A 15,614-nucleotide genomic window follows, 5' to 3' on the forward strand; every position below is an offset into this window, starting at 1 on the left:
ACCGCCGCGGCCCAGACGCCGCGCGGCCCCTCCTTCTCTGGGGGGGAACGAGGCGACGGTTGCCGGGAAGCGCGCGCCGCCCCTTCTCCCTCCTCCTTTCACGCGCCACCCGTTTTTCCTCTTTCTCGGTTAATAACAGCTGGGTAGCTGGGGGAGGAGGGAAGGTGGCCCCGGCGGAGTCTGGGCGGGCGCCTCCCACTCACCCGCGAGCCGCCGTGGGAGCTGGAGGATGGCGGCTGTAGCGGCGACCGCCCGGGAGGAGGCGGTGCCGAGGCCGGGGGCGCAGAGCGCGGTGGCAGAGAGCGGCAGCGGCCCGTCGTGGCGCACCAGAACCGAAACCAGCGGCCGCCGCACCGTCACCTGAGCCACCTCCTGCGCCGGATCCAGCGAGCGGCGCCCGCCGCGGCCGAACCAGGCCCTCCTCCCTGTCACCTCACCTCCTGCGCCCAGTCAGGTCGCCGGCCTCGCCCGCCGCCCCGAGGAGAAAAGCGCGCCGCGTGCCGACCGCCCCTCGGGGCGCCGGGCGGTGGCCCTGGACGTGCGGGGGTCCCAGTGGGCCGGCCGCGGCGTTTCGGCCCTGCCCTCTCGCTCCTCCGCTCGCTCCCTCCCTCCCGGCGCTCGGGGCCTTACGCGCGGGCCCGGCCCGGGGCAGGGCGGACATGGGCGCCAAGCAGAGCGGCCCGGCCGCCGCTAACGGCCGTACCCGTGCGTACTCAGGCTCGGATCTACCTTCCAGCAGCAGCGGAGGGGCCAGTGAGACCGCGGGCAGCGGCGGCGGGGCTCGGGAGGCGGCCGCGGGCAGGTTTCCGGCTCAGGTGCCTAGTGCACATCAGCCCAGCGCTTCGGGCGGCGCAGCGGCGGCCTCGGCAGCCCCGCGCAGCCGCTCCCTCGGCGGGGCCGTGGGGAGCGTGGCGTCGGGGGCCCGAGCCGCGCAGTCCTCCTTCAGCATCCCCAACAGCAGCAGCGGTCCGTACGGCTCGCAGGACTCGGTGCACAGCAGCCCCGAGGACGGCGGCGGCGGCGGCAGGGACCGGCCGGCGGGCGGGGGCCCCGGCGGGCCGCGCCTGGTGATCGGCTCCCTCCCAGCTCACCTCTCGCCGCACATGTTTGGAGGTACGGCCCCTTCCCCGCGCTCGGCGCCCGGCCCTCCCGTCTGCCTTGCGCAGCTGCACGTGGGTCACGGCCGCCGGTTATTTTTACCCTTCTCCTTTTCTCCTTCAGCTTTGGCACTCGGGGCTCGACCCCAACCCGTCCTGCCCCCCGAGTTGCACTTAACCCCTGCGGTGCCGGGGCGGCTCAGACGCCTGGTTTCTATTTTTAAACCTCGTGAGGACTCTTTCCTGGGTGGTAGCGGCTCCTCTGTAGGGAAAGTTCCCTCCCCACCCACCCCCAGTGAGGAGAATGGAGCTAGTATTGTTTTAAAACAAGCTGACGAAACAGCCCTCGTGGTTTTGGCTTTTAATACCAGGAAGTCAGGCGGAGACCCGCTGCTAAATGTAGTTGTGTCTGGGGACCGAGTGGGGAGCAGCCAAAAGTCGAGGGCCTCAAATGGACTTTTGAGTATTTGAAAAAGAAGGAAGTTATCATTTCCATTGGACCGACTTTTAAATAAAATCGGGGATCCCTAAGTCTCTAAATGGGCTCACCTAGCACATATATGTTAATTGGATGCATGTGTTGATTGAAAGTGTTTTTTTTTTTTTAACCTCAGTGAATTGCTACTTTGCATAATGGTTAATGTCAGCCCTGCCTAATTTAGAAATTTAAATAATCCTAAGCAGTTTCTTTAGGAGAGCGTTTAAAAATTATCACAACTTTGCCTACAAGGGGGCAGTAATTGGCTAGGTTCTTTTGAAGAGCAGTATTGACTATGGTTAAGGAAAAGTCACTTGTGGGGAAAAAAAAAAATTAGTAGGAAACTGCTTACCAAAGAAAGGGTGCGCTTCATTTGAGGAAAATGAATTCTGCCTCTTTGTTTTATGCTGAATCAAGACCACCTTTCCTCCCTCCTTTATGAAAAGAAAGAAACACATAGAAGATAAGTATTCCCATATAATTGCATAATTTTCCTGATGCAGCTGAGCACAGAACAGGGAAAACACTTATCCCCTCCATTTTTATAGCTTCTTTACTCATGTGTTTATAAATGTAATTACTTTGAGTAGAAAGTTGGTAAAATAGAATATTCAGTAAGAACATATATCTGTTCTGGTTTTCTATCAGCATTCACACTAGAATAAGTTAAAGATGTCGTGTTTAGTTTTCCCACCTTTTTAATACCGCTTTCTACTTTAATAAGGAGTGGCTAACTTTTTAATTACCTATTTATGATAATATTTGCTGTGTAAATGAAAATATCAGTTGTTTTCCTACAGTTGGGCCATCTTTAAAATCTTGTTTTTGATAAAAAGAATTGGTGGTGTCCTTACTGTGCCTTGATTACAACACAGCTGAAGGTGCTGTAAAGCAGTTTCCAGAGAATTGAAGATAAGGACTGTTACTGGTTTTAAATTTTTTTTTCTTTTTAAAATAAAAATTTGCATTTAGCAGTGTTAATTATCAAAAGATATGAGTATGTAAAAGGAAATAGGGAAGGTTTTGTCAAATTAATTATTTACTTAATATATTGATTACTGCATTTTAAAGGGCTTATACTTCACTTTGACAAAAAGTATGTTTGCATGGGTTTATTTTGTTTAATACTTCCCTTTAGACCAGAGCAAACAGTTGACACCCATGCTTTTAATTCATAATAAATTAGCAAGTGAAAAAGATCTAGTTGCTGGAAGTTGGAGGTGAAGCATTTTTTTTTTAAGTCTAAATTTTAGGTTTATGTGCTTATAGATCTAGTGCATTTGGGTTTGGAAGACAGGATAGTGTGAGGAACTTTGGGCAGTCTTTCCCAACTAGATCTCTGTAGAGAATTGAACACTCCTGTCTCCAATGTGTGCAATGAATATAACGTTTTCTCTCCGAGTGTATTCAGAATGATTCTGGTTATGTATCATTCTTGGGACTTTTGAGGAAACCATCAATTTTCTGTGTTTTACTGATTCACATGAGAAACCTCAGTTGAGAAAGGCTGGAAGAGTATCAGAAGATACCTGTTCTTAAATGAAAAGATCAGAACATAGGGCTGTGACTTTAAATTCTTGAGACAGATGGAATAGATTTATGTGAAAACCCATTTTTTAGTGACATTGTCTTAGATTTTTTTCTGTATGTCAGTGCATGGAATGAGGAAAACAATAGATGCATGTTTCTTATTTTGAGACTTAGGGAGCTGAATGATGAACCTTATAATTTAAAAAATTCGACTTGATTACACTTTACATTGGCTTAATTTTTATATGTATTATGATATTAGCATGTCCTTTAACTTTGGGTATATGTAATGAACTCCATCTGAAAATTGAGAAAAAGAATATTTCTAAATTAATGAAAAGTTCTTAACTGTTTTTTAAAACTTATTTTAGTTGTATTATTCTCATAAGAAAAATATGAGGCTAATAATCTTTCTCTTATGGGCTATTAAGTAATTTATAGAAAATGAAAAACTGTCACGTTTCTTTCTTTTCTTTTTTTTTTTTTTAATCTTAGGAGTCTAGTAGCAAATCCATTTGTTAGTAGTTCTATCATAATTGCCAAATTGAACAAGGAGGTTTTCTGTTATGGTTTTATGTTTTACTCTTTTTTAGACATATATTTTGGCTATATACTCTTATTTAATTATCTCTCTAGAGAACTGAAAAAGAGGTGCTTGATCCAGATATTTCAGTTTGTAGAAATTTCCTAGAAGTGAGTTCTTGGACATTAAACTATGATTAGAATCTGTATAGGAGTTTTTAAAAAATGGAATAGTTTTTTTCTTTTTGTTCGGACTGATGAGATTAATACTATTAAGATGAAGAGAAGCCATCTTGATTACTACTAATATTGCCCATCCCTTTTGTTTTAAAACTGGCTTTTAAGGGCATAGTCTAATATTTAAAAATCTTAGTATGGTATCTCAGGATTTGTTCAACTTTATTTTATGTCTACTTTTTTCCCCACTAAGTCATGAATGTTTATAAAAACAATTATCATGGGTGGTAAAGTAGCCTTCATTAATGTAGTGAGGTTGGGAAGTTGAATGAGACTATAAAAATATAGCAGTCAGTGGAGGTTATTTCCAGAGAAATTGTATGGAATTGTGTCATGTATCTGAGACTGGAAGTGAGAATGTAAAGTGAATTAATTGAAGACAATCAATCAGGAGTACAGTGTTGCTTTTGACTGTCTAATTGTCTTGAGTTTGTGGTTTGCAATATTCTGTTTGGAATTCAGGTGCCTCCTGTTATTTATGAAGCCTGTTTCCTCATGTCAAAGTAGTATGGTTTTTCTCTTAAAAGCCATACTCTTAAAACTACATATCTTAAGATCTGTATTTTTGAGAAGGTTTACTTCACCTGATTTTTAACATGGATATGAGGTTTTATGGTGTAGATTATCTCAAATTACTGAATTGTTCTCAGTCATCACTTCTTAGCAATATCAAGTGCCAAAATATTTGGATTTGGGATAGATGACATAGTTAATATGGTTTCTATTTCTGAAATTTATTTTAGTCAATAGAAGCCATTTATAGGGAGTGGCAGAAGAGGAATGAATTGCCTCTTCCTAAGAAAAATGACACTTCTAACTGCTACCCGTGCCAGTCTTGAAAAGGAACTTTTGTGGTTAATGTTTCTCACTTATAATCTCAAGTATTTTTAAATATGTTTCATGATAAAGTGTGATCTCTGTCATAGAAGTTTCTGCTTTGGGAATTTTTTGGAAGTACCTCGACCACAAGGTAGAAGGTGAGCTGGAGGGAGGAATGTTAATAGTTGCATGGACCCTATCTGATCTTAGAACTGCATGCTGTAAATACTAGGTACTTAGATGCTTATTGGCTGCTGTAGTTCTGGTCTCCAGCAAGTCCCCTGCTCTTCTCCAATTAATTGTTTTGCTTGGTAGCCAGTAAGTAGGTTTTTATTTCAATGTCCACTTTCATATTACTTATTCATCTTGAAAGGTAAATTACCTTAATGTTCTTCCATACACTGGATATACTTAAAATTGGGTTTATTAAAGGGTTAAAAGAGAAGTGTAGGAACTACATTATGTAGTTTCTAAGATTTATCTTCTTACATAAATATTCCTAAGCACATAGTTTAATTAAAATATTAGTCTTTTAATTTTGCATTATGTGTTCCATCATTATATGTTTAGAAATTGGAAAAAACATAGCCCTTTATTTGAACAAAGGGTTCAGAAATGTCTTATATTCCAATTGTATTTGTGTTCTATGATGTTTATTAACAGCTTCCTACAGATTTAGCTGCTTAAAGCAACACACATTTATTTCTCTTTCTATGGGTCAAGGATCTAGGCATAGCATAGCTGAGTCCTCTGCAAGACTCCGTTTGAAATGTTGGCTAGGATTGCATTATCTAGAGATTCAGATGGGGAAGAATCCGTCTTCAGATGGCCTCCAATTGTTTGGCAGAATTGTCTTGTGGTTTGGGTTCTTGGAAGCTTGCTTCTTCAAAGCCAGCAAGTAGAGAGAGTAGGAAGATGGACTAGTACTATATCTATGTCATCAGTACACCAGGCCTTTATTGCAGGTTTCATTGGTTAAAAGCAAACTATGAGTCTGGTTCACACACAAGGGGTGGGGGTTTTGCAAAGGTTTAAACACCAGAAAGTAGGAATCCAAAGTAGTTTCTTTAAAGTGTGTGCCACACTGATTAATAGACTTGTAGTACAGTAAACATGTAACTGCCTTAATTTTTTAAAAAGCTCATTTTTTTAAAACTTTTAAAAAAGTTGCAATAATGCATGTAGTAAGTACAATATTAGTAAACATGAATGAGCCTCTTTCAGGAGCTGGGAATTTTAGGTTTCATGGGTATAAACATGAAAGGCTTCTTCCTGCTCTTGCTCAATGTTCCCTTGGGTTTTAGAGGACCTTTTTGATTATACAATGTTATAAGTTCTGTAATAGGACTTTTAACAAAACATTTAGTGAAGGATCTCTATCCAGGGTAGTCAAAGAATGCTTTACAGAGAAAGGTAACATTTCAACTGTTTGAAGGATTTAAAAATTTTATGGAGGAGAGGGACTATGGACTAAAAAAAAAATCCACAAAAGACTGGGACTTTGATAGGGTATACTGAAAAGTTGACCACATCTGGACTATTGGGTGTGTGGAGGAATGGTGAACACATGAATCTAGAGAATAGAAATTTGGGCTGATCATTGAAATTCTACAGTGCTCCATTTATTTTATTTAATCAAGTTTGAAAGCAAGGTAGTATAATTAGGCCAGGGGGTACCATTGTAGGATAATACATGTACATGGATAATAATCTTCTGTAGTGGTGGAGTGTTAGCTTTTGAACTGTACACCACCCTGATCCAGATTGTTTTTTAGGCAGAGAATGTGGTAGCAGGAAATTAAGCTAGAAAATTTGGAATGTAATTGGTGGGCTAGGCACCTTAGTGCATACCTGTAATTCTAGCTACTTGGGAAGCTAAGACAGGAGGATTACAAGTTTGAGGCCAGCATGTGCAACTTAGGCAGACCTTGTCTGAAAATAAATAAAAAGGCCTGGGGATATAACTCAATGGTCGAGCCATTGGGTTAAATCCCTAATACCGCCAAAATAAAGGAAAGAAAGAAAATTTGTGGAAGATGCCTAAGTTGAAATTATTGTCAAGGGAGGAGAAAAATTGGATTTGATCTAGATTTATAAGGTAGAAATGATGGAATTGAGAATCTAGGTGCAGAGTGACACCTTTAAGCAATATTAAAGATGGGAAGAACAGTTTTCAGAAGTAATGAGTTCTTCTAGGTGTGTTAAATTTGGGTGGCTGTCAGATTTCCATCTGGATAGAAGCATCCTTTTAGAAGTTGAAAATGATTCTTTAACTTGGGACTTTACAAAAAAATTGAGAAATCATCAATTTGAGGATTATAAGTGGATCTAATAAGTGGGTGATTACTAAGGGATGAATATAAATCTTGTTTTTAAGGGCATAGGCTAATATTTAAAAACCTTAGTATGGTATCTCAGGATTTGTTCAACTTTATGTCTACTTTTTTTCCCCATTAAGTCGTGAATGTTCATAAAAACAATTAGCATGGATGGTAAAGTAGCCTTCATTAATGCAGTGAGGTTGGGAAGTTGAATGAGACCAAAAAAATATAGTAGTTCAGGTTATTTCTAGAGAAAATGTATGGAATTATGTCATGTGTCTGAGTCTGGAAGTGAGAATGTAAAGTGAATTAATTGGAGACAAGCAACCAGGAGTATAGTGGATAGGATCTGAGGTGCAAGGATTTTATGATTTTTTTTTTGTGCATTATAATTATACATAATGGTAGAATTTGTAAATATGTATATTTTCCCCCTGATACTATGGATTGAAACCAGCAGTGCTCTACCACTGAACTACATCCTCAGCCCTTTTTATTTTTTATTTTGAAACAGTCTTTTACCAAGTTGTCAAATTGCTGAGATAGACCTAGGAGTAAGGATTTTAAGAGACAGAGGAAGAGGCCATGATTAGAATTGAATTATAAGGAAAAAAAGTCACTTAACTTTTTAAATCATAAAGATTATAATACAGTACATATTCAGTAGAAAACAATAAAATACAGAAAAGCGTGTAGAAGATGTTGCAATTACTTGTAGTCATATCACCAAAAATAACCAGAATAAAACATTGATGTCTACTTTCTTCATGTATACACATCTGGAATACAAAAACTTGGGACATTCTATACAATATTTTGATTTTGAACCTTTTTGATTTTTCTAATATAAGATTTTAAATTTACTTCTACAGATTTTGAAGTGTTTTTACTAACATTTAGTGGAAAATGTCTTCTGATTTCCCTTGTGATTTCTTGGATCCATGGACAATTTTTTGATAACATGTTTTTTTTACCCCATCAGTTTTTAACATAACATTTTTTATAGCATGATTTTTTTTTTTTTTTTTTTTTTTGGTACTGGGGACTGAACTCAGGGCCACTAGATCATTGAGCCACATCCCCAGCTGTATTTTGTATTTTATTTAGAGACACGGTCTCACTGAGTTGCTTAGGACCTCACTAAGTTGCAGAGGCTGGCTTTGAACTTCCTTCTGTCTCAGCTTCCTGAGTATCTGGGATTACAGGCCTGTGCCATTGTGCCACTTTTATTGTTGATTTCTGTTTCGTTAGTTCAACTTCTTATCTCTTTTTTTTTTCCTATTTTGTAAAATTAATTTTGTTCATTCTCTCAGCTTCTTAATTTATTTTTCACTTATTTTTTTAAATGATTAAAACATTTAAAGCTATGATTACCTCTCAGTGTAATAAGTCACTTTTCATAGCTTTGAATGCTATGTGTTTTCATATGTATATACACATTTTCTTTTAAAAACAACTGTGAGGAATAAATTTTAACTACATGTTTTGATATTTTCATTTGAGAGTTATTTTAAAGTATAGCTTTAACATTTTTAATACCCTGTTGTTATTTCTAGTGTTAACTGAAAGTGTTGTTTTGTGATCATAGAATCTATGAGTTGTAAATGATGGAAATAGCTTAAAACAAGTGAAAAATAATATATTGTCCTCTAATTATTGGAAAGGATCCTAGGGTTGTGCACAGAATTGAAGGAACAGGTGCAAAGAACCAAGACCACTGGAACCAAAATGCAGTGTGTGTGTGTGTGTGTGTGTATGTATGTATGTGTATACACCCATGCACATAATTTGTGTAGATTCTCTAATCTCATTTTGCTTTTCCCTACTTTATCCTATTCTGTTGAATATAGGCCTTTTAAGCTGATGACCTGCAGGCTCATCTTTACTTCTAACCCTTTGTGATTTTGGAGGCTTAAAAAAGAGGGGATTATTTCTCTCTCTATCAGAAGGACTCTGATTAGCTCATGGTCAGGAGGACCATGTACTTTACTCTCATGCCCTATTTCCTTCCCAGTTTCTCAGATTTTGCAAAAAGAATCTAAACTTTTAGTTATTTTTAAAAATGTGTTTTCTAACAAGATTCTCCTGTGAATATTTGAATTAAGCTTTACAGCACGTTTACTGTGCCATATATGTGGTAAAAACTTTGTACATATTGAATATTTCCAAAAATATATTTAATAATATTGTGTATTTATGTTAATTTTTTAAGAAAATGTGGTTGGATTGTGAATTTGTGTGTTGTTCTTATACAGGGGCTGTGCTAATCTTCCCTGTATCATTCCAATTTTAATGTGTGCTGCCTAAGCAAGCGCTTTATATGTTCTTAAACAAGGTTGTTGATCGCCAAAATTATTGTCATATTTAAATCACTTGAAAAACATTGCTTCTGAAAGAAGCAGTGTGACTATGTCTTTATTTGTGTTAATATATGTAAATGGAATTTTTGAACCAGAGAAAATAAGTATAATGTGGGTTATACAAGTGGGAACAATCATAAAATTGCCTTAGGAATAAAATTATGCTGTTTAGAGCCTTTTTTTTTTTTTTTAAATAACCAGTTGGATTTGCTACAAAGTATTCTTAGATTATTTCAAATTTGTTTTGTGGGTGGTTGGAGATGGCTAAGATGATTGGTAAGAAGATAAGGCAGGTCAGACTTTTTGTTAGGTATGTACTGCTGCTTCAGGACAGAATCTGAAGGCTTAGCTTTTAAAATTTATTTTTTATTTTTTAAGTTGAAGCCAGGGTCTCCCACATGCTGGGCAAGCACACTACCCATCCCAGATTCAGACTCTTGATAATTGTTGTATGATATGTCGCATCTTTAATAAAGCAATTATTCATTGCTCTGCTGCTGCCTTTGCATCTTCTAGTCTGAGAGGTCCTTGGTCTTGATTTGTTTTTCCTCAGATCTGTAACACAGTATTTCTTCAAAACACTTCCAGTAGCCAGGAGTGATGACACATGCCTGTAATCCCAGTGACTCTAGGCTGAGGCGGGAGGATCCCAAGTTCAAAGCCGCCATCAGCAATTTAGCAAGGTCCTAAGTAACTCAGCAAGACTCTTAACTCAAAAAATAAGGGGTGAGGGGTTGGGGCTGTAGCTCAGTGGCAGAGTGCTTAACTAGCATGCATGAGGCACTAGGTTCAATCCTCAGCACCATGTAAAAATAAAATAAAGGCATTCTGTCCATCTACAACTGCAAAAAAAAAAAAAAAGGGGGGGAGTGGGGTTGCAGCACAGTGGTTGAGTGCCCCTGGGTTCAATCCCTGCTAACAACAAGGAGAGCACCTTCAAGGCTTAATTCCTTTATAACTCCCCTTGTCCACTCTTGCTCCATCTGACCATATACAGAATTTTTAAGGATTGTTGTTTGTTTCTGTAAAATCAAACCACAACTAATGTCTTCATAAATATTGAACTAATACCATTGCTTTTATGTAGTAATTCATAGATGAGGAAAGTGATTTCACAAGAACTATCTCCTTTGAGTCTCATAAAAAGTAGGGAGGGTAGATAAATTTCCTTAAATTATTTGGAGATGTTAGTCTACTTAACAGTTATAGTATTTAAATGTTATTTATTCTGTATACATTATTATTCTGTAGAACATATCGAACTTTCTTTTAGTAATTCGGAGTTCACATTGGCTGCTTTTCTTTTCCTGTACAATCTTTGTGTTTTAAAATTTTTGCTTAGTTTCTTGAAAGATTATTTAGTTTTACAGCCCTCCCTTGGTAATGTAAATCTCAGTTTGTTCATATACATTAGATCCTCTCTGAATTTCATCTTGATAAAGTCTCTTCTGGGGCCTTCTGACCTCCCCATTCTGAATTGGTCCAGGAGAATCCATTTCCCTTTTATGATCAATATTCTAATACTTTGATGTCGTGTCTTTTCTTTCTTGATATTCTCCATTGTTTTGGGGCAGAACACAATCTCCTATGTCCTACTGAGAAGCAATGTATGTAAGGTAAAAGTTTTTGAGACTTCAGAGTCAAAACATATTTATCCCCTCCCTCCCTTAGGGTGGGGGGATTGAACCTAAGGCCTCACACATACTAAGCAAGTGTTCTATCACTCAGCTTACGCCCTTGACCCTTTTTATTTTGAGACAGGGTCTTAGAGAATTGCCCAGGCTGGCCTTAAATTTGTGACCCTCCTGCCTCAGCCTCCTACTTACCTGGGATTATAGGCATGTGCCTAGCCTGCCTTCATTCTTGATTACTGCTTTGGCTTGACATTGAGTTCTAGGTTGGAAATTATTTTCTCTCAGATTTTAGATGTGTTGTTGAGTATATGGTTGTCATTCTGGTTGTTGATTCTTTGTGTGACCCCTTCCTCCCCCCCAAATCCCAAACTTTTAGGTTCTTTTCCCAGGGTTATAAATTTTTGTTATTATGGATCTTGGAAGGAATGTGTTATTAAAGCATATTTGTAAGTCTGTTAAATTTTGTCCTTCATTTTTGGGCGGTTTCAAAAAATTATTTCTGTGTGTTCCACCATATTTTCTTCTCATTTAGATTTTGAATACCTAGAATGATTCTCTGCTTAATCTTTTCTTGATTTTTTTTTTTTTTTTTAAGTCTCTGGTTTTTTGTTGTTCTTTTTTGGAAGGTTTTTTCTTCCATTGTTATAATACTTAAGTTGGTTTTTGTTTCTATAATTTTTACCTTTTGATTTCAGTGTTTTTTATTTTTATGAACTTTCTTTTTGTGAGATTTTTTTCATACATTTATTTTTTTCCCACTTTTTTATTGGCACATTATAGTTGTACATAATGGTTTGTTGTTAACATATTTGGACATACACACAATATAACGATGTAATTTGGCCAGCGTCACTCCCCAGCACTTCCCCCCTCATTCAGTATCTCCTACTCATTGGTATCTTTCTTCTATTGATCTCCCTTTGATTTTTCATGAGGTCCTGGAACCCACTCCCCACTTTTCTTTTTCCTTTTTTCTCTCTAGCTTTTGCATATTACAGAAAACTTATGACCATTGACCCTCTGAATTTGGTTTATTTCACTTTTAACATAATGTTCTCACTATGCATCTGCTTTCCTGTAAATAACAGTTTCATTTTTCTTTATGCATAAAACTCCATTGTGTACATACACATTTTGTTGTTGTTGTTGTTGATCATTTATTTGTTGATAGATACCTAGGCTGGTTCCTTAGTTTGGCTATTGTGAATTGTGCTGCTATATAAACATGGGTATGCATGTATCACTATGGTGTGATAACTAATTCTTTCTGTCATGTAGTGTTGCCATGGCTAATCTTTTGAGGCACTCCATACTGATTTCCATAGTGGTTGTACTAATTTATAGTCCCACCAAGAGTGTTAACAGTTTTCCTTTTTCTCTACATTCTCTCCAAGATTTATGATTTGTATCCTTGATGACTGGCATTCTGACAGGTATGAAGTGAAATTTCATTTTAGTTTTGATTTGCATTTCTGTAATTGTTAATGATGTTGAACTTTTTTTTTTATACATGTGTTGGCCATTTGTATTTCTTCTTTGGGGGAAGTGACTGTTTAATTCATTTGTCCATTTATTAATTGGGGTTTTTTGGTTCAAAGTCTTTCAGGTTTTTTTATATATTCTAGATATTAATCTACTGTCAGAGAGTAGCAAAGATTTTTCTCCCATTCTGTAGGTTCTTTCTTCGCATTTCTTAGTTTCCTTTGCTGGGCAGAAGTTTTTTAATTTGATGCTGCCCCATTTATTTACTCTTGGCATTGTTTCCTGAGCTTTGGGGGTCCATACATTACATTTTTTTGTGTGATAACAACATCTTTTTCTGAGACTATTATGTGTATTTTTGCATGTTTGTTTATATATGTTCATATATGTATGTTTACTTATGTGTGTATGCTTTTTTCCCTTCCTAATTGCTTACTTTCTTCCCAGTTATTTTTCTCTTGGCTTAAGTTTTTTTGTTTAAGTGTTTTGTGATATTTGGCTGATTACTGGTACATTAAAGTGGGGTACTTAAAAATTGATTGGAAGCTCTCTGTATGTAGAATCATCTGTCTGGTCTCTTTTCTTAAGAATATTAAATTAATTGCCTTTTCTCTTAGGCTTGGTCATATTTTCCAGTTATGATTTTTCTTACATGAAAGACTCCCCACCTCCCCATCTGGGGACCTAGGGCCTAGTACATGCTAGGCAGGTGCTCTACCACTGAACTACAATTCTAACCTTTTTTCTGGTTTTCATTATTGAGTTGTTAAATCCTTTATATATTATGGACACAGAAATCTTTTTCCAGAAATATGAATTATGAATATTGCCTTCTATGTGTTGCCTGATGGTGTACTTTTTTATTAGCATGTTTTTAGTATTGAGGAAATTTAATTAATTTATTTTTAAATATTTGCAGTTGTAGATGGACTCAAAATAACTTTATTTATTTTTTTATGTGGTGCTGGAGATCAAACCCAGTGCCTTACATGTATTAGGCGAGTGCTCCAACACTGAGCCACAATCTCAGCCCTAATTTATTTTCATAGTTAGTTTTTTTGGGGTTTTGTTTTTGATTGCTCTACTGGGGTTGTACTCAGGATACTTTACTGCTGAGGTATATATATTAAAAAAAAATATATATATATATATATATATATATATATATATATATATAGTTTTTATTTAGGGACAGGGTCTCTTAAGTTTTCTAGGCTGACCTTAAACTTGTGATCCTTCTGCTGTAGCCTCTTGAGTTGCTTGGAATTCAGACATGTGCTACTGTGTCTAGGTCAAGACATAATTTTTTTTTGGGGGGGGGGCGGGGTTCTAAGAGTAGAGTGAAAGTATTTGGAGTCTCAGCATTCAACATGATACTTTTGTTTAATCTCCATCCTATGGTCTCATATATCAACATAGTACCTCTGCCTTCAGCTGCTGACATTGTCACCAAGTGTGGAAACTTTCCCCCTCCAAATTGCAAACCTCCAGTCTAATGCCAGGGTTGCCTACCTTCTAGAAGCCAGGGAGGACAGCTGGAAGAGCTAAAGCTTCTCACACAGACCAGCAGGTGAAAATTTCTTTTCAGGCCCGCCTTCACTCCTGCTTCTGGGGATGTTTTGTGCTGGCCAGTTCTTGTCCCTGGTGTAAATCCAGTTGCTTTTCTGTCTTCCTGGTTCAGCAATGATAGTGATCACTCATACATTTTCTTTCCAAAGTCTAATGATAATTGCTTTTATTTTTATTTTTTTTACAGTCTATCCTTTAAAATAACCTTATTCCCCTTAAAATTTACATTTTTATTATTTTAATAAGATGTTTGGACTGAACAGAGGCTGCTGAATACATTCAGCCAATCATTTTTAGTTGGAAATCCTCTTTTTTCTTTTTAATGTAGAAGAGATTAAAAATCACTACAAATTTCAGTTAGTTCAGATAAATGGAAGGCACTTTTTAGTTCTCCCCTTTAGTGATCCTATTTTCTCCTTAATGTAACTATTATCATTTTTGTATACATACTTCCTGACTTTTTAACACTCTTACATACTTATAGTACATAGGAAAAAAGTTTAATTTTTTTATTTGTAATTTTGTGATGGAGATGGAAGTTGTTAATTGGTTAGAATGCAGTCATATGATAGTCTTCTAAAACCTTTTTCTGTTTAATGTGTTTAGGGGATTTTTCCTATGGGGGAACATATAAATGCAACTCTTCTTTTTAATTATTGTGTACTTAAAATCCAATAGTATACATGTACCATAGTTTATTTAACTATTGTATTATTTAGGATGTTCCTGTTTTTCCAGTTTGTTAGAAACATTTATATTCAAATATTCATATTCATTGTTATATGTCTTTATACCCATGTACAGACTTCAATAGGATGGATACTATTCTGAATTAGTGTCAGACTAAAGTTTAAGGGTACCATCCCAAGAAGTCTGTTTTTATTTCACATGCCAAAAACACTTTGGGGCAGTCTCCAAGCCACCTGCATGGCTACACACCTGGCTACTAGTTTTAGGGGTTCATGTTATTCCTCTGGTTTAAATTATTAATTATTATTATTCCTCTGGTTTAATAATTTACTACAGTGGCTTACAGAGCTCAGGAACATACTGTACTCATAGTTAACGTTTTTATTATAAAGGATATAGATGAGGATCAATCAAATGAATGGACTATAATGCAAGTTTTAGGGGGAATTCTAAACACAGTTTATTTTCCTTATAGAGTCAGGCTATGGTTTTCTCCTGGGCATATCTGTGCTCTTCCAAGCCTAGATGTCCAGACTTTTTTATTTTTCATTTGGATTTCATTAAATAGGCATGATAATTGAAAATTTGGGGAGGGGGAAGAAAAGAAGTTCAGTAGATTAAACAAATGGGAATGAAGGGGAGAGGAGATAGGAAAAAGAAAGTGGAATGAATCTGACATAAGTTTCTTGTGTACATATATGAATATATCATGGTGAATTCCAGCATTCTATACATCCACAAGGATGGGGGCCCTAATTAGAATAAGATATATTCCATGCTTGTGTAATTATATTAAAATGAATTCTACTGTCATGTATAACTACAAAGAACTAATAAATAAATACAAATCCCCTTGGATATAGACAGACACACAT

At 37.5% G+C, this 15,614-nt stretch overlaps 1 protein-coding gene and 1 non-coding gene across 4 annotated transcripts in view; one reads left to right on the forward strand and one right to left on the reverse strand.

Moving 5' to 3' along the window:
* The first annotated feature begins 530 nt into the window (after positions 1-530).
* The window catches only part of Znrf2 (zinc and ring finger 2), an 83,983-nt gene continuing 68,899 nt past the window's right edge, over positions 531-15,614 (forward strand). For all 3 annotated transcript variants that reach the window (XR_009225095.1, XM_058573155.1, XM_046426014.2), the window contains exon 1: positions 531-1,113. Coding sequence is in view for 2 of the 3 variants with exons in the window: in XM_058573155.1 (XP_058429138.1) it covers positions 660-1,113 (454 nt within the window). In the remaining variant the exon portion in view is untranslated. The remainder of the gene's footprint in view (positions 1,114-15,614) is intronic.
* LOC124080234 (U6 spliceosomal RNA) lies at positions 9,215-9,317 on the reverse strand. The gene has a single exon (XR_006847642.1). It is a non-coding gene; the product is annotated as a U6 spliceosomal RNA (small nuclear RNA).

Source organism: Marmota monax, unplaced genomic scaffold (assembly GCF_021218885.2).
Source record: "Marmota monax isolate L192 unplaced genomic scaffold, Marmota_monax_Labrador192_F-V1.1 WCK01_AAM20220418_F8-fsc00133, whole genome shotgun sequence".
In the NCBI taxonomy this organism is placed as follows: domain Eukaryota; kingdom Metazoa; phylum Chordata; class Mammalia; order Rodentia; family Sciuridae; genus Marmota; species Marmota monax.